General features: G+C 41.8%; 1 protein-coding gene and 1 non-coding gene across 2 annotated transcripts; one reads left to right on the top strand and one right to left on the bottom strand.

Moving 5' to 3' along the window:
- Window positions 1-5,005: 5,005 nt before the first annotated feature.
- Window positions 5,006-5,078, top strand: trnak-cuu (transfer RNA lysine (anticodon CUU)). The gene has a single exon. It is a non-coding gene; the product is annotated as a tRNA-Lys (tRNA).
- Window positions 5,079-6,281: 1,203 nt separating this feature from the next.
- LOC115363601 (NACHT, LRR and PYD domains-containing protein 3-like) lies at window positions 6,282-21,499 on the bottom strand. The gene is made up of 8 exons (XM_030057850.1): window positions 21,220-21,499; window positions 20,884-20,991; window positions 14,447-16,307; window positions 13,027-13,200; window positions 12,268-12,435; window positions 9,715-9,888; window positions 8,491-8,537; window positions 6,282-7,225 (listed from the first exon to the last, which is right to left on the bottom strand). The coding sequence occupies exons 1-8, from the start codon at window positions 21,497-21,499 to the stop codon at window positions 6,684-6,686; spliced, it is 3,354 nt and encodes a 1,117-aa protein (XP_029913710.1). The 3' UTR covers window positions 6,282-6,683.
- Between the last annotated feature and the right edge of the window lie 4,183 nt (window positions 21,500-25,682).

Raw genomic sequence — 25,682 nt, 5'->3', positions numbered from 1 at the left:
CAGAACCCAGAACCCGCCCCCGCTGGTTCCTCGCAGCCCAGAATGTTCAGCAGCAGATTGAAACCACACACACACATCTGACACCTTCAGGGAACCCGGAATATAAAATTTGCTTTATCACACTGAATTTCGTCTTAATGTTTCTCATTGTGAGCCACTCAGTTTTTACAGATTGTACCTTTAATTTCTCACGTTCACCCTCACAGGCCTGGAGACGGTGGAGGAGGAGGAGGAGGCAGAAGAGCTTCATCTCACTGTAAATCCCCCATAATCCTCTGCTCTCAGCCAAGAGGTCAAGGGTCAAGATGAAAATTCCACTGTCGGCAGACTGAGGAATGACTCTGTGTGTGTGTGTGTGTGTGTGTGTGTGTGCGTCCTGCTCCCCGCCTCTGCCTTGGTTTATATTTTGGCTCTCAAAAGACACAAAAACTCATTTTTCAGCAGAAAATGTCCGAGCAGTCAGGCGGCACCTGAAGGCAACACCTGAGTGTGAAGTCGTTTTTTTCCCGCAGTCTGTAAACACACCGCAGCTCAGTGGCTTCATGATGTCCGAGATGTTGAACGGAGTGAGGAGAAAACAAGCCTCTGACTTTGTAAAATCCACTTTGGTCCACATGTAAAAGGCCTTGACATAAAACAACAACATTCATTAATGAAAAACTTTAAATAAATGCTGATGTAGAGCAGAAATAACAATAAATTATGTTTTACTTCGTCAAACTTCTTTCTGAACATGCTGTGATTTCTCAACCATTATAATTTCCTCTTCAAGATTTTTCCCCCATAATTTTTATATGATTGTGTTTTGTTACATATTTTATCTTCAAAATAAATAATCTAGCTACATGAAGCTTCACATAAACTCATGGAAACCTTATGTTCATGTGTGTAGTTTACAGTGTGACCTTAATGTTGTTGTTGTTGTTACAGGTGGAAACACTTGAATTATTCCAACATGGTGGAGAAAGAGCAGCCAGGCTCAGTGCTGAAGCTGCACTGCGCCCCCTGCTGTCAGGAAGTGTCATTACAGCTGCACACCATTTAAAACAGATGGAACAACGTTACTGAAGGCGATGAAAAAATATTTAGCATAAAATTAAACATCCAAAAATGAAAGTTCAAATTTTATTTAGAGTCACATATTTAAGCAAATATGAGGAACAGCAGTGTCATTTGTAAATAAATTAAACTGGTCGCAGTACATTGTGACCGTGGAAACAAGAATGTATTTTATTTTTTTTACAAATAAATTAATGTAATAAAATGAAAAATATAAACAACAGGTTTGTCTTGACAGATACACTCATGAGTAACAATTTGTAATAACAGCCATAAATAAATAAATATTACAATATTACGTGATCAGTTTTTATTGTAATAATAATAATAATAATAATATATGTTTGTTTTTAATTGAATGAAATATGAATGTATTCATTTGTTGTATAATGTAATAATCCAAAAAATTAAACTTCCCTCCTGATATTTTACATTACCAGGGGAAAAAACAAACAAACAAACAAACCATGATCTGTATCATATGATATCATTAAATGAACCTATAAATCATCACTACACTACTGATTAATTATTAATCATTATTATTATTTCCCAAACTGAATCACACCAAAAATATTCTGCTGAGTTTCCAAAATATTTAAAGGGACATTTGTCATATTTATGTTACCACGGCAACGAGCTGCAAGAGATCAGCTGTCAAAACAATAAGACATGGAGGAAGAGACTGCTGCTGCTGCTGACGATGATGATGATGATGATGATGATGATGATGATGAAGAGGGCCGTTCAGGGTGAAGATCTTTTCCCTGAACAGGAAGTCGGGTGGCAGAAAACACAGCAGCGCTCGATCTGACACTGAAATCATAAAATAATAAACTAATTGTATTCAGATAATACTGGGTCTCATTTTCACTGTATGTGAGGAATCTGACTCCCAAGCGCCATCTGGTGTCTGAAAGCAGCACTGCAGGGCATGAAAGCGAAAGAAAGAAAAAGAGAAAGGATGGGAGGAAGAAGGACAGGGTTGGTGGTCAGGGTTACAGGTTGACTCAGGTTTATTAATTAAAGTTGCCAATACCAATTACAGTTCCCAACAATCAGTTTATCAGTTTACTGTACATCTGACCAACTCAGTGTAAAAATATTTTGAATTATTCATAATTTATCAGTATTCATTATTCATAATGTTTACAGTGTTTCCTGAAAAGCCAGTAACAGCTCACGTGTCAACATGTGTGTAGTACAACTACTACTATTAGTAGTACTACTACAGCTACTGCTACTACTAATACAACTAGTAGTACAGCTTTTACTGCTACTGCTGCACTACCACTACAACAACTGCAACTCATACTACTACTGCTACTTTTACAACCACTACTGTTACTACTGTTACTACTCCTACTACTTCTTCTACTACTACTACTACTACTGTTACTACTGCTACTGCTTCTATTGATACTACTGCTAGTATTGCTACTACTACTACTACTGCTTATACTACAGTTACTACTGCTACTATAACTACTAAGGCTACTACAGCTACCACTGCTAGTACTACTACTACTGCTACTGCTGCTGCTACTACTACTGCTACTAATACCAGCCAAGCATATTGTTAAACTAATATAAATTTATATAAATTGATATAAATTAGTATAAACAGATAACTGATATAAGGAATGTGATGACATCACAGCCTCTGGTAGCAAGACGTGAGCGGCGGTTTCAAAGCCGTGGTTCGGGACCTGAAGTAGGCCAAGAGAGGCCGACAAGGGGCTGTAAATTTGCCTGAATGAATACGTTTTTTTTGTTTGTTTGTTTGTCTTTTTTTTCTGCCTGTTTTTTATGTTCTCTTCTTCTCTGCTTTGCGGTCATTTCTCACATTATTACACTCAAAACTCCCGCTTTCCAGGCCATCTCTGTGTCTGCACCGCTTCAGTTTGGCCACTAGATGGCGGCAGAGTATAAGCCTTCTCAAACAAACATATCCTCTCAAGCTGCCTTCGTTGAATATTATTAGTAGTAGTAGCAGTAGTAGGTAGTAGTAGTATTTCTTTTGCGATTGTTTTTGGTGTAATGAGAAAGAAGAGAACCATGAGCACCTGGAAAATAAAAACAAGATTCAATGACTGTCAATCTTAGAGTTTTATTTTTTATATTCATATTAGGCTATACAGTACTATTATGTAACAAATCTATATGCATGTAATATTATGTGTATTACTAGAATTATTTAATCTCAGTGGCTGCACCAGATGCAGGACCAGCTGCTGCTGCAGAAGAAATAAAACATTCTGTAAAAATGATGCAAAGCCATCCAGGCTGCACAAGTCGAGGGGAAATGATGTTTTATGACATCTGAGAATCATCTGCTGCTCATGTTTTCAGCCTCACTGTGTACTTTTCATATTGCAACATGTCTCATGTGTTTCCTGTGTGAGAGAGCTATAAAGGCTATAAAGCATTAATATGTCACCAATCTATATCCATGTATTATGTAAAACTAGAGTTATTTAACCTCAGTGGTTGCACCAGATGCAGAACCAGCTGCTGCTGCAAAACTTCTGTGAAAATGATTTCGTAAGGAGAGCCTCAGGCCTGCTCCGGGCAACACAAGAGCGCCTCCTGGTGTTCTTATGTCTTTCAGATACAGGCGCTGAGGGAAAGTTGATGGTAAAAAAAGAAGAAGAAGAAGAGGACATCATTTCTTATGTTCCTGTAAAAACAAATGGAGATGGTGTCAGATTCTGAGGGCAATCTGGCAGAACTGATTTGGCAGTGACAGATCTGTATCAGACCAAATACTACCAAATAATGTTACCTTTGTTTTCCTCATGCAGGAAAAAATATGGCTAACCTCAGACTGGCATGGACAGGTGTCAGATGTGTGTGTTTGTGGTCTAAATCTGCTGGAGTGGTCGTCGAGCGATGACATTTGTTCACTATGACCGGGAAGACACACACAAAAAAAAAAAAAAAATCCAGAAAACGGATTACTAATGCACTGGTCAGGGGGTACTTGCCTGAAAAAATATTTCAAAAGGGGAACATTACTGAAAGAGGTTTGAGAAGCACTGGTGCAGACGATGGATCGGGCCTTAAGGAGCAGTCAGGCCGCCTGCCCAGGTGAGACAAACATCTCATCTGTGATTCTTAAGATCCACTCAGACACAACACACCAACAGCACCTCTGTGCTCAGTGATAAATACCCACATGGCCAATAGAAATGAGGCAGCCAGCCAGGCAAAACGGAGGACAAGATAATATTGTCTGTGCCAGCATTCCCTGATTTGTACAGCACAAGTTTAAGCTTATATCAAGACCTCTCAAGGAAAACCCTAACTTGTTTCCAACCAAGGAGGCACATCAGGTGTGTTTTAACAGTCAGGTAGCTTGGAGGTAGCAATATGGGTAGACCAGAGTTCAGGGGCGTCGTAGGTTAGGGGGGAAGCGGGACTGATTATCCAGGGCCACAATGGGGGAGGGGGCCCTTGAAAGGCCTGAAATAAAAAGGTTTGCCAATTGGCTGGCTATACAAGGGCCCAATAAGATTTCTTTTCATGGGGCCCAAAATCATTGGCGGAGCCCCTGCCAGTGTTCTCCAGCCCAGTCCTCAAGGAGCGCCTGACCTGCAGGTTTTTGCTTCAGCTCTGCTCTTTCTGATAGAAAACTGCTTCGGTATCAGTGCATCCCAGCTACACTGTGGACTGTGAACTGGTGACTCCAGATGACACACATACCTGAAGTCTTTGACTTTGAGGATCACAATGGAAATATGTTTTTGAATTTTTTTGCCTTTTTTTTTTTTTTTTTTTTTTTTTTTTTGGTCTTTTTAGGCAAGTGCAGATAAGTGCATGTGCAGTTTGGATTGAGTGATCACATATTAAACTACGAATTAAAAATCCCTCGGTGAGAAAATGAATGCTGATATGGTTGTTGCTGACCTCAACCAGCAGGTGTCACACATGAGCAGGTGTCACCGCCCGGCTAGCTCAGTCGGTAGAGCATGAGACTCTTAATCTCAGGGTCGTGGGTTCGAGCCCCACGTTGGGCGACACCTTTTCATTTACAGCTGAGAACAGGAGCTGAAGTTTCAAACTGGGAGGCAGGAAGAGCCATTCGTGTCATGTTGTGAGTGATGTAACACGGGGTTCCCCAACCCAGTCCTCAAGGACCGCCTGTCCTGCAGGTTTTTGTTTCAGCTCGGCTCTGTTACACCTGATCCATTTAAGGGCTTCATGCTGATTGGTTGAAGCAGACATACCTGAACAGGGTGTGCAGGAAGATGCGTGGGCCTTAATTGGGTCAGGTGTGCAAGAGCAGAGCTGAAACCAAAAGCTGCAGGACAGGTGGTCCTTGAGGACTGGGCTGGGGAACACTGGTGTAGACTACATGATAATACTTGTATAAAAAAGTGAAAAAAATTACCTTCTCATACAACTTTCCCAATTACATTTTGACAGGAATGTATTTTTATAACTGGATTGGAGGCAGCTGAGGGGACAGATGGGTCAAAAATCTGACTTCCATCCAGGCAACTGAAGCAATAGTGGTGTTCCTTTCATGCAAACATTACATGGGTTACCATAACCTAGTGTTTTTTTAATGGCTAAACCTAACCTTTCCCGAACCTTAACCAAGTAATTTTGGTTGCTGTCTGACATGATATACAAGATGCTGACCAGAAATATATTTGTGATACGTCAGAAACAAACATAATCTGCAGCAAAATACCGTGTCCCCCTAAACATAATTAAGAATGAAGGAGAAGGACGTACTTTTTAGGAAAGAGAGTCGGTAGTGCGTGCTTCAGGACAAATGCGTCTTTGTTGCTGGTGACAACAAAATGATGAACCCGTCCTGCTACAAGTTTTGAAAACTCAACCGATTTTGCTGTGTCCTCCACTATTTCCCTGGAAAACCTCGTCAGATATGTGCTGAACTCAGCGGTGAGGGCAGCTCAAATTGCACTATGTTTGAAAGGGCTTTAACAGCAGAATAAAATTAAGTGAAAGTTTAATTTCTTACCCATACAGTGGCTTTAGCTGCTGTAGCCGAGTGGTGATACATCCACCAGGTCCGGTCAATTATCTCCTTTCCTTGTCGCAGAGTTCACAGGGAGTGGACAGATATTTCCTCTGTAGCACAGCCACTGTGTCACCCTGTAGGTTTAATACGGGACTGGAGCGCCGCTGAGTGGTCACACAGTGCCAGTGCTACAGCAGAAAATAGTTCCACCATTTTTTGAAAGCCAAAACAAGCGCGTGTTGTCGTGCATCCTTCAAAACAGTTTTTTCAGCTTTGTATTGCCGCTCACAAAGGTGTTGTTTTCTGGTCTGCATCTACTTCATTCAGTTTGTAGCAACACACTCCCGCTGAAGCTCCCCTCTCACAACTGGGAGGGAGTTAAGGGAGTTTCACCGTGGGTGAAAATGGCATCGAACACCTTGTCTCAGTCTGGGGAAGTTGTGAAAAGGGGATTTGGCCCAAAGCGTCGGAGTATTCCTTTAATGGACCAAAGTTGGTGGATGTATTACTTTCACAGCAGATACCACTCTATAGGTAAGAATCCGATCACTTTAACCATCTTGATTCATTGTCCTGTGCTACAAGATGTATTTTAGCATTTTTGCATTGTGATTTGTTGAATTTTGACATCTCACGGTGTGGTGCCATTAAACACAAAGGAAACCGAGGAGCCCACCCCCAAAAGCTTAAAGGCAGGGTACAGAGGCTCAGTGAATGTGGAGATGAAGGTGTGGAGGTGGATCAGTCTGTCAGAGGAGACCCTGTAGAAGGACAGATAGCCAGCGGGCCAGTCCAGATACACCGCCACTCTGTCAGGGTCAGGGGACAAGGCAACGGGAACGACTGTGCCCTTTTTGTTGTGCCAGGCCGTGTGCTTGTTGCAGCACAAACACCAGGACCCATCGTTCCACCCGAGGTACGCTGAGTCGTGCCGTCCTTTCCTGTGGATTCCCCTGTAAGCCACGCCGATTACGACCACTCCCCAGGTTTCCACCTCCCAGTAGCAGCGCCCGGTCAGACTGTTTCTGCACAGGATCTGGGCGCAGTCCTCAAACCTCTCAGGGTGTTCGGGATACGGTTGACTCTCTATCATTGCCGTCACTTTTTTGTTGTCTTCAGACAGAAAGAACTTCCTGTACGCTGTGTTTGGGTCAAGTGTCAGATCACAGACATCTGCCAAGAGGGTAAAGGCACAATATTTTAAATTTAATCCGTTCGCAGTGACACGTGATGTTACAGGATGAATTTTGTCATACTGTCCCATTTTACAGGGCATTTGAGTTTGGGAAAGTGATACTTACACCTACTTTGAGAGGATTGTTATGGTTGTTATAGTTATTATGTTTTTTTTTTTTGTTTTTTTTTAAGAATGTTAACCGGAGGGAAGAAGGCTAACAGTTAGCATTTAGTGCATCCAGCCAGTATCCAGCACTCAGTAACGATAAGAGGAAGCTAGAAAGTGAAATAATATCCTATTTTCATGGGTGAACTATTCCTTTAAAGGAATAATCCAAAGGTTTGGGAATAATATCCTGTTTCCAACCCAGACTAAGAAAAGATGATCAATACTATTTTTACCTCTATACATCCAGTGGTGTGGTTCCTATTTGGGTCGCATAGTATTTACACATCTTGGAATTCTTGTAAAATTATGTTGGTGGAAATGCAACCACTGAATACTTTTATCCTGTAGTCTATTGCAGTGATCAGCGCAGCGCTGAAGGTAGAGGAAGATCCACCACTAACCTCTCCTCAAACCATTCGAGTTTGTATTTTTTTTTAAATTGCAAGTATTTCAAATCCACATGACCCACTGTGTAAATCAGACAGCTCCAGAGCTGCTGGAAGGTTTATTTTTTCACTTTGATGGAACCAGGCTAACGACTCCCATAGACTTCAAGTCTTTATGCTAAGCTAACAGGAAATACTACGCATAAGAACTCAACCACTGGATGTCCAGCGGCGGAAATGGTGTCGAACATCTGGTCTCAGTCTGGGGAAGTTGGGAAAAGGGGATTTTACCCAAAACATTGGCGTATTCCCTTAAAGGATTCCCTGAATAACAAATCAATCAAATCATTAGAGACTGGAAGAAAGGTCAACAGAGACAATATTTCAGTTTCATATTTCCTCTTGCAGCCATGGTTGTTTTTATGCTGTTTCCCATTTTTATTGTAAGCATTCAGGTGGCAGTCTTATCCACAGCAGGTTAGAATGAAAGCAGTGGAAGAATAACTCTCAACTGCTGGGTCAACATTAAGAGCAACCAAAATTTTTGGTGTTTTTACTTGATAAATGACTAAAAACAGGAAAAGCTCAGTGAGGAAATAAGACAAGCGGAGCAAATGGTGGAAAGGAAGTTTCTCACTTTCTCAAGTTTCTCAACACAGAAGCATATTAGAGTTAGAACAGAGGGAAAATATGGAGGAAGAACTCACATTTCCTGGGCCCAGACTGGATCCTGAACTCTCCACCGTGATCGACACTGAAGGGGAAAATGAAAGGATGTTATTAACCAGATCCTGTATGATCTTGATTGTCTGTCTTCTCCACAAACCTAAAATTGCCAATTCTGTCTTTTTCTTTTTTACTGTAAGCTTCAATTTTGTCTTTTCCAGTGGGCGGACCAATGTTTTTTTTTGTTTGTTTGTTTGTTTGTTTTTTAAGCTCATTTAAATGCTTGTGAAAGACATCTTAATTCTGACATTGATCCAGTATCACTGATGTGATGTTTAAATATATAATTTTAATAATCATAAATATAGTTTTCTTGTCATTTTAAAAAATATATTTGTACCAATTTTGGGATAATGATTTCCTAATGTTCCGGTATTTTATTATTAGATTTTTTTTCTTTTGCAAAAAAGTCCACCTTCCCCACCAGAGAAGGGAAGAAAAACTAGTCAAAATACCCATAATGCAACCAACGGGACTTCACCATGTGGATGCACTATGTGCAAAGGAAAACAAAATCAAAAGAAGTAACTGGTACCAGAAGCGAGTAGAGCGGAGGCGAGTTGAGCAGATACTATGTAATGGAAAAGTGCAGCCTTATGGCGCCGACAGATTGCCTACAGATTTCAGCAATCTTACATGTTTATTGCAAGCCACACTGTGCGACATGGATCTGATAAACTTGGGTACGACATCAAGTTTGATGAATGTCGACTGGATGATGATCACACCAATTGATTTCTATACGAAGCAAGTCAATATACAAGAAAACGTCATCAGCATACATGATTCATCTGTACTGCTGTTGTGGTAAACATGAAGCTCAGTAAGAATTGAGTCTGTGCAATACTGATATTAATGTGTTTGGACAAAAATCCAAAGAGGAGGAGGAGAATGTGAACCCAGGCATTTGCTTCTTTGTTGGTATCCTAAATATTTTGTTTTGCTCGTTTTACCTCCATCATTGGGTTTAGCTCCAGTGTCGTGTTGATCAGTGTCATCATGTTATGCTGTGTTCCTATTGGTTGCTATTTTGTTTGCTTTGCTTGCTTTGATTATGTTCATACTTGCTCTGCCAAATAATTGCCAAATAATTGTATAAATAAAGTAATTTGAACTTGAACTCAGGGCAGCTCGGTGGTCATTGTGCCAGACACCAATGCTGCATCACCTGAGACCCATGGAGAGGAAGAATGAGCAGTGCATACCTGAGCTTGTCCAGTCTCCAGGTTGGATCTTCCAGTCCAGCAGAGAGCAGCTTCACTCCTGAGTCTCCTGGATGATTGTAGCTCAGGTCCAGCTCTCTCAGATGGGAGGGGTTGGAGCTCAGAGCTGAGGCCAGAGCAACACAGCCCTCCTCTGTGACCAGACAGCCTGACAGCCTGCAGGAAGTTCATGTTCATGGGTTTTAAGACAGAAATTGAATGGGAGTAGAATGCAAGCTGAACTGTTTGCCATGGTCATTGGACTAGTTCAAAAGAAAATGGCGCTTGTTGTTAGTTATTACGGTGACAACTATGGATGCAGGATAATATCGGCACATCATCAGTATCGGCAGATATTGGCTTTAAAACGAAGGTTGAGTTATGTCCATGGTGCTAATGGTATGAGCAGCAGAATGACACAAATACAGCCTGAACGGTGGTCAAAATAGAGCTCAACAACATGGCATGACATCCCAGAGGCCATATTGGATAAACAGATGATTGATTGGTTGAACTGCCATTTCTTGGCGTTTCAGCCACATAAACCATATTTGCCTTTTGGTTTACAGACTGGAGCATGAACCAGCCTTTCGCCTGCTACAACGGTCACAGTTCTCTGTAATGGCAGCAGTTCAAATACTGTATTTCCCCAATTAATCGCCCGGACGTTTAATACGCGAAATCAACTTGGACCCCAGGCATTTAAAAGAACCAGGCGGCTATTCACTGCAGGCCTTTATTTATTTTTGCACAGACCTGCACCAGCCCATTATTGTGATGACAGTTACTGTCCAACATATTTACAGTCGGTCGATTTAAGATTATGGTACACCCCTTTTTTTCTAACGTTAGCTAGCTCTCTTATTTTGACAGAAAACGGAAGTGCCGCACAGTTATTGTGCGGCTAACTGTTTACTTCTGCAAAAATAAGGTGAATAGCCTTATTTTGGGTTACCTCAATATAATGCAAATAATCGCCCCGGCGGTTGTTCGGGTGGGTGTTTAATACACAAAATGGCTGCAGACCCCAGGCATTTATAAGAACCAGGCGGCTATTTGCAGCCGGGCGATTAATTGGAGAAATACGGTAAAAATGGCTTCTGCTCTCTGATCATCCTGGTATGTGCTACTCCCATTTGATTTCTATCGTTTAAGTCTCCAGCTGGGTGTGACAACTTGAAAGTGGCTCAGCTGAACAAATTATTGCAAAAAAAATTACCATTAAAAAACTGAGCTGACCTGAGAGTTTCCAGACCACAGTTTGGACTCCTCAGTCCATCAGAGATCAGCTTCACTCCTGAATCCTGCAGGTCGTTGTGATTCAGGTCCAGCTCTCTCAGACTGAAGGACTGGGAGCTGAGAACTGATGACAAATCCTGACAGCACACTGCTGTGAGACTGGTTCCATTGAGCCTTAAAAGAGGGATGGAATCAAAACAGAAGGCATTAAAACAACAACGTATCACATTTGTGTAAAGTTTACACCCAAAAACATCTTGCTTTAAATATTTCTTACTTCTCTGCTATGGTGTCAGTTGGTATGTACGAACATTTTGGTGATTGGGTTAGCACTAAGAAACTCATCGCTACAATCCGGCTACAATCCGGCTACAATCCGGCTACAATCGAACTATAAGGGGCACTGAGCCTTTTGTGAAGTTGTTCTTTTGGTTTCAAAACATTCTGTCTTTAGTCTCTTAGTTCTGCTGCTAGGTTGTGTCTTCTTGCTCGGTTCTCGTCACTGCATTCCTGTTCATGCAGCCTAAATAAAATTGGCTAACAAAATCCAAATCATGAAGAAAAGCACACACAGAGCGAGATGCAGATTTTGGAGCAAGATTCAATAAAGGAAACCAAAGGAAAGGAGAAAGTTGCTCAAGTCTTGCATTTTATTGTTCACTGAATCCTCAGTAAAGGCTGAAAAACCTTTGGTGAGGAATAAAATGCAAGGTAAGAGGAACTTGAACCTTGTTTTGTTACCAGATTTAAAGATAATTACAATAATAATAATGATAATAATAATAATAATAATAATAATAATAATAAAAACCCTGAAACTTTTCAGATCTTTTTGAATTCAAAACATCCCGCCTGAAAGCAGCCCCCAAGAAACCGCAGTCAACATGGAACTAATCTCCTGTTGTACTCATCAGTTCAACAAACAGGCTTTTTTATGAGTAACTTATATAATCACGTTATAACATTTTGCAAGAGACTAATATCTGCACGTTTCCAGTTCAGAAAGAAAAAGATATGTCGCATGCTTACTGCTCTTCTCTGGGAGCTGCATTCAAATGGGTTATTTCGATTCCCACGATTTTTCAGCGCTACTTCGCGGCTCAAATGCCCCATAGAGTCCAACTGGGGCCAAAGTTTTTGTTACATTTCCAACACAATCAGGGAAATTGATGTATTTTGCCAACAAACACCATGGTGACTGAATTTCTCTGGCCACAGCACAGACAAAATGATAATGCACACATAACAAACGATTTAAAAGTGGACTATTATTTAACAAATTCTTGCAAAATCCATTATTAGATGGAGTAAGCTGACCTGAGAGTCTCTAGTGTGCAGTGTGGACCCCTCAATCCATCAGAGAGCAGCCTCACTCCTGAATCCTGCAGGTCGTTGTTGCTCAGGTCCAGCTCTCTCAGACTGGAGGAGCTGAGAACTGAGGCCAGAGCTTCACAGCTTCTCTCTGACAGATTACACGCACTCAGCCTGAGGAAGACGTAGTGATGACAACAAAAAGCTTATAGTAACATCATGCATCTGTTATGTCCCACTGTGACTGCTGTAGCACAAAGGGAATAAAATACAAACAGCAAACAAATACAATATAACTACTATAACAATATAACTATTTCATAGATAGCTAGACACACTGCTACTCCAGAAGAAGTACTGTTACTCTGCTGATATTTGACTGCAGGAGACGTTGTGCTGTAAAAATCTACTGCAGTAAAAGTAAAAAGTGTCTCATTTAAAATGTATGTAAAATGTACGTATAATTACATAAAAACTCAAGTGAGGACCCTTCAGACTCAACTGACAATTGTGGAATAAGCAGGTAATCCCATGTTTGAGTCTACATGGTTCTAAACTCATTGATATTTTCGTCCATTTTTCCGCACTTATTCCACATTTTTTGCCAGTTGAGTCTAAATCCTCACTGCAGTTTTTCATGGTGTGGCTTTTATTGGGGAATTTGGAAATGACTAAAAAGCAGAAACAAACAAAGCAGAGGCAGGCTCCTCTCCTCCTCTCTCCAGATAACAATTTGATGTGTAGGACGTGATGAGGAGCACTGACCTGAGATTCTCCAGTCTGCAGTGTGGACTCCTCAGTCCAGCAGAGAGCCTCTGCACTCCTAAAGTGTACAGCTCGTTGTTGCTCAGGTCCAGCTTCCTCAGACTGGAGGACTTGGAGCTGAGAACTGAGGCCAGAGCTTCACAGCATCGGCATGAGAGCTGACACTGGTTCAGTCTGGATCAGGATTAGAACAGAAACAATGGCACACTTCATACTGGTAAAAATCCATCCATCCATAATGATAACTAGGTAGGTTGAGAACCCTGACTTAGACCATGGTCTTTGTTCAGTTTCAATGTTTAATCGATTAATTCCTGTAATCAAGACAGACTGGAAACAGAAAATCAACAAGGGTACAGTTAAGTCATCAGTCTGTCTGACGTGAGCAATTGTTGGTTACAAAATTGTAAGAACAACAAAGTCAGTTATAATTTATTCTTTAGAAGATCCTTGGTGAGCACTCCTTACACAGTGTCCTCCTGTGTATGAAATGGGGGTACGCTGCCATGGAGTAGATATAAAAAATAAATATGATATAAAAGTCCAACATTGATGCAATGAGTACAAATTTCCAAATTATTCAAATTTAGAAGTTTTGTATAATTTTCTGGAAAGATGCTAAGATTTTTTGGATCAGCTTTAGCAAGATGTTCAGAAGATCTTACAGAAAATAACTATATTATGAACATAATTATTTTGTTGGGTAAAATGTTTACTTTTAAGGCAGCAGGAATTGAGTCTCTGATTACAAACAGCTTCAAGAAGATTCTTAAACATCAGTTCATCTTAGACGGTTATGTTGCTGATAATAGTGCTGATAATAGCTCATTTTGTCTGATGGAGGAACTTTATTGAAATCCAGGGTTGGTAACTATTTTTGAAAGTCACACATATACAACTAAGGCCACAACTAAATAATTAGATGAGAAATCCTTTATGTAAGTAGGTGTTTATACTACTGAGTAACATGTAGTACACCATGTACATTTGTGATTGGTTTGTGTTAGAGTGTCCATTATTGTTATGCTACATTTGTATGGTTATGGATGCTTATTTGCTTATTTCTGGTGTTGTTCAGCTGTTGGCCTTTTGAGACTAGCAAGCACAATCATTTATTGAGAAAATTTAAATTTTTTTCCTGTTATTACTTTTGGTAGTAGTACTTTACTAATATACAGTACACTGTATAAAGTTGACTATTAATTGAATGGCTTTGCACTGAATTCCTGTCAGCCTTGTGTGTACCATGTGTGTCTTTATATCGTGTATACTCCTGCCACTATTCATTGTCATTCACTAATAATTCATGTTCCTCCACCAAACAAACACCTGACACTGAAACAAAGTACGGTGCAGTTGTTGCACTTGTACAGTAATAGTATTTATACATTTATTTAAATTATATCAGACATGCTCTTACAGTGCAGTTGTTGAGGCTTTGACCAATGGCAGCATTCTCAGGAGACCGTGCTCTGATTTGGAGTATTTCTTCAGGTCAAATATGTCCAGCTTCTCTTCTGATGTCAGTAAGATGAAGACCAGAGCTGACCACTGAGCAGAAGAGAGTTCATCTGTGGAGAGGCTTCCTGATCTCAGGTAATGTTGGATCTCCTCCACAAGAGAATGGTCATTCATCTCATTCAGACAGTGGAACAGGTTGATGCTTCTCTCTGGAGAGGGATTCTTACTGATCTTCTTCTTGATGTAGTCAGCTGTGTCCTGATTGGTCTGTGAGCTACCTCCTGTCCATTTTAGGAGGTCTTGTAGGGGAGTCTGATTGTTCTCCTGTGAAAGACCCAGGAGGAATCGGAGGAACATGTCCAGGTATCCATCTGGACTCTCTAAGGCCCTGTCAATGGCAATCCTGTGGACTTTTGATGTAGATGTTTTGCTGAAAAGCACCCACACATTTTGGACAGTCAGGCGGGGCATGGGCATGACACTCTTGTTTTTGTTATGTAGTGACAGGACCACATGAACTGCAGCCAGAAACTCCTGAATGGTCAGATGGATGAAGCTAAACTCCTTATCTTGGTTCAGCTCACACTGATCTCTAAAGATCTGTGTGAATACTCCTGAGTACACTGAGGCTTCTCTAAAATTAATGCCACTCTTCTTTAGGTCTTTCTCGTGGAATATAAGGTTGCCCTCGCCCAGCTGGTGAAAAGCAAGTTTTGCAAGTGACTTGATGTTCTGAATGCTTTTTTCAGTGCCATACTTAATTGTTGTTTGTTTTATCTGAAACACCAGGAACTTCGTATACATTTCAGTCAAGGTTCGAGGAATTTGTCCTTTCTCGTCTTCTCTTATGACCTGCTCCAGAACTGTAGCAGTGATCCAGCAGAAGACTGGGATGTGGCACATGATGTGGAGGCTTCGTGACATCTTGATGTGGGAGATGATTCTGCTGGCCTGCTCCTCATCTCTGAATCTCTTCCTGAAGTATTCCTCCTTCTGTGGGTCAGTGAAGCCTCTCACCTCTGTAAAGATGTCAACACACTCCGGAGGGATCTGATTGGCCGCTGCGGGTCGTGTGGTTATCCAGAGGCGAGCAGAGGGAAGCAGTTTCCCCTTGATGAGGTTTGTCACCAGCACTTCTACTCTGGTTGGCTCTGTCACATCAACATAAGATTCTTCATCAGCAGTGAAGTCTAGCTGAAGGCGACTCTCATCCAGACTGTCCAACACAAACAGAAGCTTGAATTTGCTCTTGTCATAGTTGGAGTTTCCAGATGTCTGTATTGTTGTGAAGATGTAATTAAGAGCCTCCTCCTGGATGTCGATGGTTTCCCTGATACATCTGTGAATGAGCTCTGCAAAACGAAACCTTTTTCCCCTCAGTAAGTTTAGTTGGCGGAAGGTGAAGGGGAATGCAAGATGCACATCTTGATTGGCTTTTCCTTCAGCCCAGTCCAGGATGAACTTGTACACAAGGAAGGTTTTGCCAATTCCTGCAATACCGTTGGTCAGCACCATTCTTATGGGTGTGCATTTTCCAGAAGGGTGTTTGAAGATGTTTCTGGGTTTGATTGGCTTCTCTGTGTCCGTTGACTTTTGTGATTTCCTGGTCTCAATCTGCCTGACCTCATGCTGCTGGTTGATATGTACAACTCCCCCATCTGTGACGTAGAGCTCTGTGTAGATATCATTTAGATGTTTCTTATCTTTTCTCTCTGACCAACCCTCTTGTGCACACATAAACCTGTCCTGCAGATTTGACTGGAGCATGTGTTGGTACGATGTGATGAGTCGGGGAGGCTTTGGTCTTGCCACCAACAAATCTGTGAGAAACAAAAAGGGATCCTCTGATGAAACTGAAACCATTAGACTTCAAGTCCACTGGGCACCGCTTTTTTTTTTTTTTTTTTTTTTTTTTTTGCTATAAGCACTGACTGAACAGTTGCATGTCAGAAACACTGTTCATGGCTCCTGCTGTTTCTATGAAAAAATTTAAAGACAAAGGTTGAGGCACAGTTTGTTATCAGTAGTACAGTGCTGCTTATTACACAATCAAACAACAATCAAATGCTGTGAAAAGAGGTTCCCTATGGAAATTTGGGGAAAATGACTAATGTTTCCCCATCTATTTAACTCATTGGCTGCCATTGACATCTATAGATGTCAATTCAAATCCAAATGTTGACAGCCAAAGATGGCATGCAACGTCAATTAGACTTTTCAGTGGGGCGGGCTAGGAGGGGGCTGGCGAAGTTTGTGTGAATAGTTTAAGCTTGTATCTGCATCAGAAAGGATAGAGATGATAGAGAGCAGGCAGAGAGGATAGAGAGAAAAATGTTGCAACGTCGCAAATCAGACAAATTTAGGCAGCTTATGCTAGAACAGAGTATGTGTCGCCATAATTCTAGTAGTAAGACGGTAGCAAACATGAGAAAGGATTCTTCGAATTCCAGTGACTCTGATGGTTACCATGGAGACGAGTGATCTAGGCAAGTGAAGCCATGGAGACTAATGTTGAATTCCAGGCGCCATCTAAAAAAAAAAAAAAAAAAAAAAAAAAAAGACAACCAACCCTGGCTTCGTCATAGCTTATGGCAATCTAGTCGCGTTTCACCGCAGCCCAGCCCTGTTTACATACCCATAGAACAAACTATTCTGTTTGGGGTATAGGGGCTTTCTGTTCTGAAAATGGCTGGCAGCCAGTGAGTTAAGGTAGACACAACTTCTTGTGTTTAGATTCAGGTATTTCATTCCAAGTCCAGTGTGTAATTGACAGTGGGTTGTTCATTCACACTATGTTGAATTGGCAGAGGCTATCGATAGCATGAAGGTAGATCTGGGAGGAAATCTGCAGTTCCCCCAGGTTATCCAGACAACCCTTATGCCTTTTCCACCAAACCAGTTCCAGGGCTGGTTCTGAGCCCGTGCCTGACTTACCACCAGTTTTTTGGTTTTCCACCGCCCAAGCACCGGCCAAACCGGTTCCAAGCAAGCACCAACGGCGAGCAGGGGCTAAACGGGAGCCAGAGAAAGAACCGATGACGCGGCCCACCGCGTCATTGGTGGGCAGACTTACAGACTCAAATGGGAGCAGCAATCGCTATAAATGTATAGGTAAACATAGTCACCGTTCGTTCCGACCACGAATACGACAGGTAGCCACCAATAATTGCGTTTTTCACCTCTGGACCGCAATGTAGGCTTGTAAACACACAAGCAGTATTTGCATCGCTACGGTGGGTCATCCATGTTTGTTATTGTGATTCCGAGCGAGCGTCACCCACGTGATCACGTTTTACGATGATGTAATGAGGTGGCTCTGACGAGGCTCTGCTTGGCTGTTGGCCAGTGGAAAAGCAAACCGGTTCTTTGTTGGCACCAGTTAAGCACTGGCTCTAGCACCAGCTCCGAACTAGCACCAGGTGCTTTTTGGTGGAAAAGGGGCACCTGAGACCAGATGTGGTGCTGTGGTCTGAAGAGGCAAAGAAGATCATTCTCATCAAACTTACAGTCCCAGGGGAAGAAGAATGTGATGAAACCTTTGAAAGACAGAGTGCCAAATACCTGGATGACTGCAGGGGAAAAGGCATGGCTTTATCCAATCAAGGTCGGCTGCAGAGGATTCCCTGCCCAGTCGGTATGGAGAATGCTCACAGCCTTGGGAATAACAGGGAAGGAGAGAAAGACGGCAGTTCACAGGAGAGGGGAGGCAGCAGAGTGAGCTTCTTGCTGGAGATGGAGCAGAAGAGCTGGGCTGGAAGCGAGGAGGAGGAGATGGGCAGTGCCTTGGCCACCACTGCCGAGGCACAATGGGAAAATTCATAATGGTAATGGCCAGGAAAGTACTATGGACACAGAGACGGCTTACCCAAACAACATTAACTGGAGAGGTGTTGGAAGTAAAATGTCATTGTGGTAAAACTTGCAAGAACACAAGAGGGCTAAAAACACACCAAGTCAGTACCGCATTCACCAAAGACCCTTTCAGATTCACCAGGAAACTTCTGGGTGAAGCAAAATCTGGAATGCTGACCAGCAGCAGAGAAGAGGTGGAGGCGTACCTGAGGAAAACCCACAATGTCTCCTGCAAAAACCAGGCCTTGAGCGCTAACCACAACATCGACAGCATTAAAAAAACAGCAAAGAGGCTGGACATCAGTGAACCAACCTGCACAGAAATCCAAGATGTGGTGAACAAGGCCAGAAATGGATCGGCCCCCAGCCGCAGTGGTTTACCTTACAAAGTATATAAGAAATGCCCGATGCTCATTCAGATGCTATGGTTGCTGTTCCGGAGGATTTGGAAAAAGGGCACCATTCCGTCATGCTAGAAGAAGGCGGAAGGCTGTTTTGTGCCAAAGGAAAATAACTCCTCAACCATCGACCAAATCTGAAAAATATCACTTCTAAGCATAGAAGGCAAAATCTTCTGTTCTGTACTGGCTAAAAAGATAACCTCATACATGACAGAGAACGGATATGTTGAGCCCTCTATCCAGGAAGGCGGGATTCCAGGCTTTTCTGGATGCCTGGAACACATCGGAGTTCTCAGTCAGATGATCCAGGAGGCCAAAGCAAGCAAAAACAACTTGACCGTTGTCTGGCTGGATTTGACCAACACCTACGGAACAATCCCTCATGCCCTGATCTGTGCAGCACTAGACCATTACCACATCATTCAGCACATCAAAGGAATCATCACCAGCTATCTTGGAGGTATCCAGCTGCAGTTCAAAGCAGCCCATTTTACAACTCGGTGGCAAAACCTGGAAAAGGGAATTGTAACAGGATGCACAATCTCTCCCATTCTCTTTGTCATGGGAATGAACCTCCTCATAACAGCTGCTGGGAAAGAAGTCCAAGGACGAGTAACGGAATCAGGCATTTGACAACCCCCAATCACCATGACGACCACGACCCATGTGGAGGCGAGATGGGTGCTAACAGTTCTGGACCACATGGCAATGTGGGCCAGAATGAAGTTTAAGTCCAAGAAATCTAGGAGCATGGTGATCTGAAAAGGTAAACTGATAAACAGGTTCAAGCTGCAAGTGCAAGGAGAAGTGATTCCATCAACTGAGGAGAAGCCTATAAAGCACCTTGGAAGGTGGTTGGACAACTCGTTTACCGACAGGAACAACATCACCAGGCCAGAGAAGCAGACAGAGGAGTGATTGAGGAGGGTTGAAAAGTCAGGGCTCCCTAGAAAATTCCAAGCATGGCTTTACCAACATGGACTGCTACCAAGAGTCATGTGGCTGTTGACAGTGTATGAAATCCCTCTGATATGTGTAGAGGGAGTGGAAAGAAAGATCTATAAGTACCTCCAAAAGTGGCTGGGAATCCCTCCAAGCTTTGCGTCAGTAGGCCCCTACATAAGATCAGGCCAGCTCCAACTCCCCTTGTTATCTGTGGTGGAGGAATTCAAGGTAGCAAAGTGCAGAGTCTTAATGACATACAGAGACACCCAGGATGAACAAGTCAGACATGCAGGCGTCACCACGAGATCAGGACGCAAGTGGGCAGCTGACACATCTGTTGCACAAGCAGAGAGCATATTGAGGCTACGTGACATCATAGGAACACCATGCACAGGAAGACAGGGTCTCGGAACATCCCATTTCCAGCTGGGCACCATCTGACGACATCAAGTCCTCCAGACCAAGGCTCCATTCACCTAAGAATGAAGTGAATGAAGAGGAAGAATCTCTGGATGTAAATGCAATCTGACTGACTGATTAGCCTAAACAAAATCAGGGAATGAGATGAAGAACAGAAATCAGGCTGTGTTGTTAATGAGCTAATTAGATAGGCATGTGATTGATTGATTGATTGATTTTATTTTAGGATTGAAGACGAAACAACAATAAAAAATTAAAATAAAATTATTTGGTCACTCAGTTCTAATGTGGATCTCAGACAGAACACGTAAAAATGTATATTACAAACATTACAAGTCAGAAATCACGGCTAAAAAGCAATCAGTACCAAATAGCACAATGATAAGCTAACCTAAAAACATCCTTACTAATACTACTAACCTATATAATTAAGCTCAATGGCTCAATGGCCTTACCCTGTTGTTAAATAACCCAATACCAGTGCAGAAACGAGTGTTCCTTGTAGTTGTCCTCACTCTAGGGACCCTGTACGACCATAACCAAGAGCTGTAATTTTTTTTAAATGTCATACATTTTTTTCAGCTTTGTATTGCCGAGTTAATGGACCAAACTTGGTGGATGTATTACACTCACATGGAGGAGGAAATGCATCTATATGGATAAGAATCCAAACTGTCACTTTAAGTAAACGGTTAATATTTTTCACAGCTACTCAAAATGTGCCATGATATCTGGCCCACCAACATGGCAGCCAGGATGAGCTACGAAATAGCTTTACCTTCAGTCTGACAGCTTTCAGTAGGAGGGTGAGGAGGAGGAGGAGCCTGTGGTTGAAATGAGGAAGGTAGTCTGTTCTCTGAAGGATCCCCAATATCAGCAGCATCTCCTGAGAAAGTGAGGGTGGGTGACAAAAGCTTTGCTAGTGGTTACTCATAATGATGGAGAAGTTTATTCTACTGTTGCCAGCATTACTTTGGAAAAGTGTACACCAAATTCCACAAAATGTGAAGATAAAATGTTTAAGACACAGTTCCAACAGTGCCATATTGTGTTTCTATGAGAAGCATCGTGCTGTGTAGCTTGCCAGCTCTGCTTTCACCTTCCCAGAACTTACTGATGAGCACTGAGTCCGTTTTTGAAAAGCAGCACACCAGATCGTTCCTGTTTATCTTCTTCAGAACCTCCACTGTGATCTGCAGAGATCCGGGAGGGCCGTAGGTCTGCACCATCTGGTCCACCGTGTCCTGCCTGTCTGCCTTCTCCAGGCGGCTCTTTGGGATGGCTGGGAAGTTTTCCAGGATGTCATCCTGCTGCAGGAACCACTGGAACTTCTTGAGCTCCTCGCCTCCCAAACCCTCCAGAGTTACCAGCAGGAGCTCTGCATGCGATGACATTGTTGCTGCCTGGTGAAATGAAGGAAAATTTTGAGTTACGTTCAATTCAGTTCAGTTTGATGTTTATCATTCCATTACAGAATCAACTTTGCAAATACATTGCAAACCTCCAGCAATGCTGAATTGTTCACCTTAGAGGATGAAATCTGGCAGTTTTGGTGACCTTCCCTCTAGTGCCACCAACAGGCCAAATTGTTAACACTACAAACTCATATCATAAAGATTTCAGTCTCATTTAGATTGCTATTAAAATTTGGTGACAGCATTCATGTTGAGCCCCTGTATTATTATTATTTTTTTCATATTGAATTGACAATCCAAAATTGAAAAATGAAACAAACAGTTCATTATTTTGTAATTCATTTATGAATCTGATACCAAAGACAACAAATCACGGTTCGGTTTTTGAACCTTTGTTTTTACGCTCAAGTCCAAAATAAGAAATGGGCCTCGGGGTCCGTGTATGATTCGTTCAATTGATATTCAATTGATAATCAAAAAACAGTTAAATGAAAAAATGACTTGATATTCCATAGTTTGTTTTTCAATGTCACACAAAAAACAAATAACGAGTCGTTTTTCGAACCTTTGATGTTATGCTCAGGTCAAAAAAAGAACATTTAAAAAACGGTCCCAGGGCCGAATTTGATTTTGATATTCAATCTTTCTGATTTGTGTGGCCCGGAAGTTATTAGGCGTATGGACTTCTTCATTTGTTGTGATTACCAGTAGGCTACGTTCGGGCGCTTACAATGGCCTCATTGGAGTCGCATGCTGACTTTATCAAGGAGTTATTTAAAACAGGCAAGACTCATGCGGATGTTTCCACGGTTCTGCCTATGTTGCCACCCTAGGTGAAATTACTGGCTTGCGCCCTTCCATGTTACTGCTCCCACCGCCGCCCAACCTCCCCACCCCCCGACTAGTGCAGCGGCACCAGTCGACCGCGGCATCAGGCAAGCCGGCCGAGGCACCAGTCGCTCACCTGTAAGGTCCGGCAGACCTGACCGGGTGGTCTGCCGACCTACCCGCGGCCGGCCCGCCTGATGCCAGCCGGGGGTTTGCCCATAGCAAAAACCTTCCCTGAGTTTGTGCAAGACACAAAGACACAGACGTAAACGTCTCGTTATGGTGTTACGGATTAACTGGTTTCCATGTTATCTGGTGACCTTTGTTTGTTTTCAACGTGTTGGTGGTTCATGCGGTTCAGTGAAACAGTGGGATCAGAAATCTACTCCATATTTTGCTTAATTTTCTTCAAAATAAAAAATTGTCCACCAGGGGATCGATACCGGGTGGGAAATGTAAAGGAAAGATTGTAAGTCCTTTACTTGGACCACCAGGCTAGCGTACCTGCTACAGGATTAGTCCAACCACATAGTAAATGTCAGGCAATAATCACACGGCTTCTTCCAGGCTCTGAATACCTTTGCCAGATTAACTTGTGACCGCTGTTACAGCGATGATAACAGCCACACACACATAGCAACTATAGCGACTACAATGAATTTGACACATAGCAACATGCATACAGCTGGCCCTGCAGTTTAGCCTACAAACTGCATCCACCGCCACACTATAAAAAGGAGAGCATCAAGTAGTAACATGGAAGGGCGCAAGCCAGTAATTTCGCCTAGGGTGGCAACATAGGCAGAACCGCCACTGCACAAAATCTTCTAACACTCATTTCTGAGCATCTTTCGACTCCCATCTGCTGCAGCGTGGTGGAAATATCCGCATGAGTCTTGCCTGTTTTAAAATAACTCCTTGATAAAGTCAGCATGCGACTCCAATGAGGCCATTGTAAGCGCCCGAACGTAGCCTACTGGTAATCACAACAAATGAAGAAGTCCGTTCGCCTAATAACTTCCGGGCCACACAAATCAGAAAGATTGAATATCAAAATCAAATTCGGCCCTGGGACCGTTTTTTAAATGTTCTTTTTTTGACCTGAGCATAACATCAAAGGTTCGAAAAACGACTCGTTATTTGTTTTTTGTGTGACATTGAAAAACAAACTATGGAATATCAAGTCATTTTTTCATTTTACTGTTTTTTGATTATCAATTGAATATCAATTGAACGAATCATACACGGACCCCTCAGGCCAAACTTGATTTTGATATTTAATTTTGTCCAAGTTGTATTTGACCTGAATGTTACTGACTTGTTAACTTGATTCAGTTTTGCTGACCTTGACAATCAATCATGGACAGTGTCACTTCATTCAGAGGAAGAAGGATGACATGATGAATAAAAAAATCGGCAGGATCCTCCAGATATTGTAGTTTTGTCTAAAAATACATAATATTTATTCTGTAAAATTGCACAGACATATGTTGTTTTATAACTGCTAACATTGTGGTGAGCTAATGCACTGAATGATGGTGAAATGAGAACAGTTAAGCTTGAAACTGCAGGCTACTAACAGTGACTCCTGAGGTTTTTAGAAAACATCTGGGAACAGAGCTTATTCATTTTGATTTTACATCCGTTTTATCTGCCAATTCTGCACTTCTCCTTTTTTTTTTTTTTTTTTTTTTTTTTGGCTTTTGCCCCTGTTGCCGTTGGGATGAATGAATGAACATGCATGTTGACAGACGAGGTGAGAACATGAACTTTGACATGTTTTGTTGTGATAAAATGAATCTCCCTGCAAGTGTTGATGACAAAAAGGAGTTTGGACACGGATGAATTTGAGGATTGAGATCTTATATTCAGATGGGTACGATCTTTTTTTTTTTTTCAGTGCAGCTCCACTCCACTTGCAGTTTCACTTCCTCCACTTTGTTTGGCAGTGCATTTTAAGACTTACCCCAATAATAAATTACTTGTTAGGGTGTTGGTCTTTGCAGTAAAGTGACAGTTGTAATTACAGTATTAACACATTTCCTCATAATCTCAAAGGCATCTCACAAGTAAAAAAAATCAAGTGTGTAACCTGGCTCTCCTACATGTTGGAAGTACATGAAGCGATCTATGAACCCTGAATGAAATATTTATTTGAGGGAAGTGTATATCAGGAACACATTGACTTACACACCACAGTTTGATGATTATGATTTCATTTAACTGTAAATTTAATCTTTGCTTTGATAGATAATGGATGTAAGATGATGACTATAAAATCAAATTGAGTAAACTCTGTTCCCAGATGTTTTCTAAAAACCTGGGGAGTGGCTGTTATTAGCCTGCAGTTTCAAGCTCTCATTTCATCATTACTCAGAACATCAGCTATCCGTCTTAAAAGAGGATTTGTTAAGAAAAAAAAAAAAAACCTGCTGGACATTTTCAAGTTTAAGCTGCGCACGTTTAATAAAATAACTCACCTGCTTCACAGCATGATGATTCATTAGCTCGGTGATCTGCTGTCAGACTGTTGCGTGAGTCCTGTTGACGACTGGAAACCTAATATAAGGAACTGAGTCTGTCGCAGTTTCTCAATCATATTCTGCCCATAGTTTCAACATGTTTACTCTACATCAGAGTTACACTGAGTGACGGGCAGAACAGGCTGTGTTTTAACTGCTGTGTTTTGACTACAAATACCTGCTATTACAGTTTATAAATCTAATGAAAATGGATCAAGTCATATGCCTACATGGAGGATTATAATTATTATCACTGTTATCTAAACAGGTGAACCAGGGTAGGATGTCTACAGCTCCCTTTTCATTCTCACTGGGACTGAGAGTATAAAATCTCAGAATTTCTGACTTTTTGTTTTCAGAAATTTGAGTTCTTTCATGTAACTTTAAAGAGCAAATTGCAGGTTAAAGTTTTTACAAAAGTTATACTTAACCTTGTGTGAAAATGACCATGTGAAAAGTTAATGCAGGATTTAATATGTTTTACAAGACATAAGGGCACGTATTCAGAGGAAAAAGTGGCCGTTTTTTTGTTTTGTTTTTTTCAAACATGGCGTCATATGACGTAACTGGAGGGAGTCGGTCTCCTCAGCTCTGCTCCAGCTCAGTGCGCAGTCGCAGGTGGTAGTGAGTCTGAGCGGTCGTGGTATAGTGAGTTGGTCTGTTTTCAGTAGTTTTACATAGCATTTATTCATCATCACCATGGTAAATTATTGTGTTTGTGCTGGTTGCACAAACTCCAACCTGTCAGGACATCGGTTCCACCGTTTTCAAGGAGAGAAACTCAGTGTGACCATAAATGACAGTAAAACACA

Source organism: Myripristis murdjan, chromosome 8 (assembly GCF_902150065.1).
Source record: "Myripristis murdjan chromosome 8, fMyrMur1.1, whole genome shotgun sequence".
Taxonomy (NCBI): domain Eukaryota; kingdom Metazoa; phylum Chordata; class Actinopteri; order Holocentriformes; family Holocentridae; genus Myripristis; species Myripristis murdjan.
Note: the sequence above shows the minus strand (reverse complement) of the source record. Positions and strands in the feature narration are given on the sequence as shown.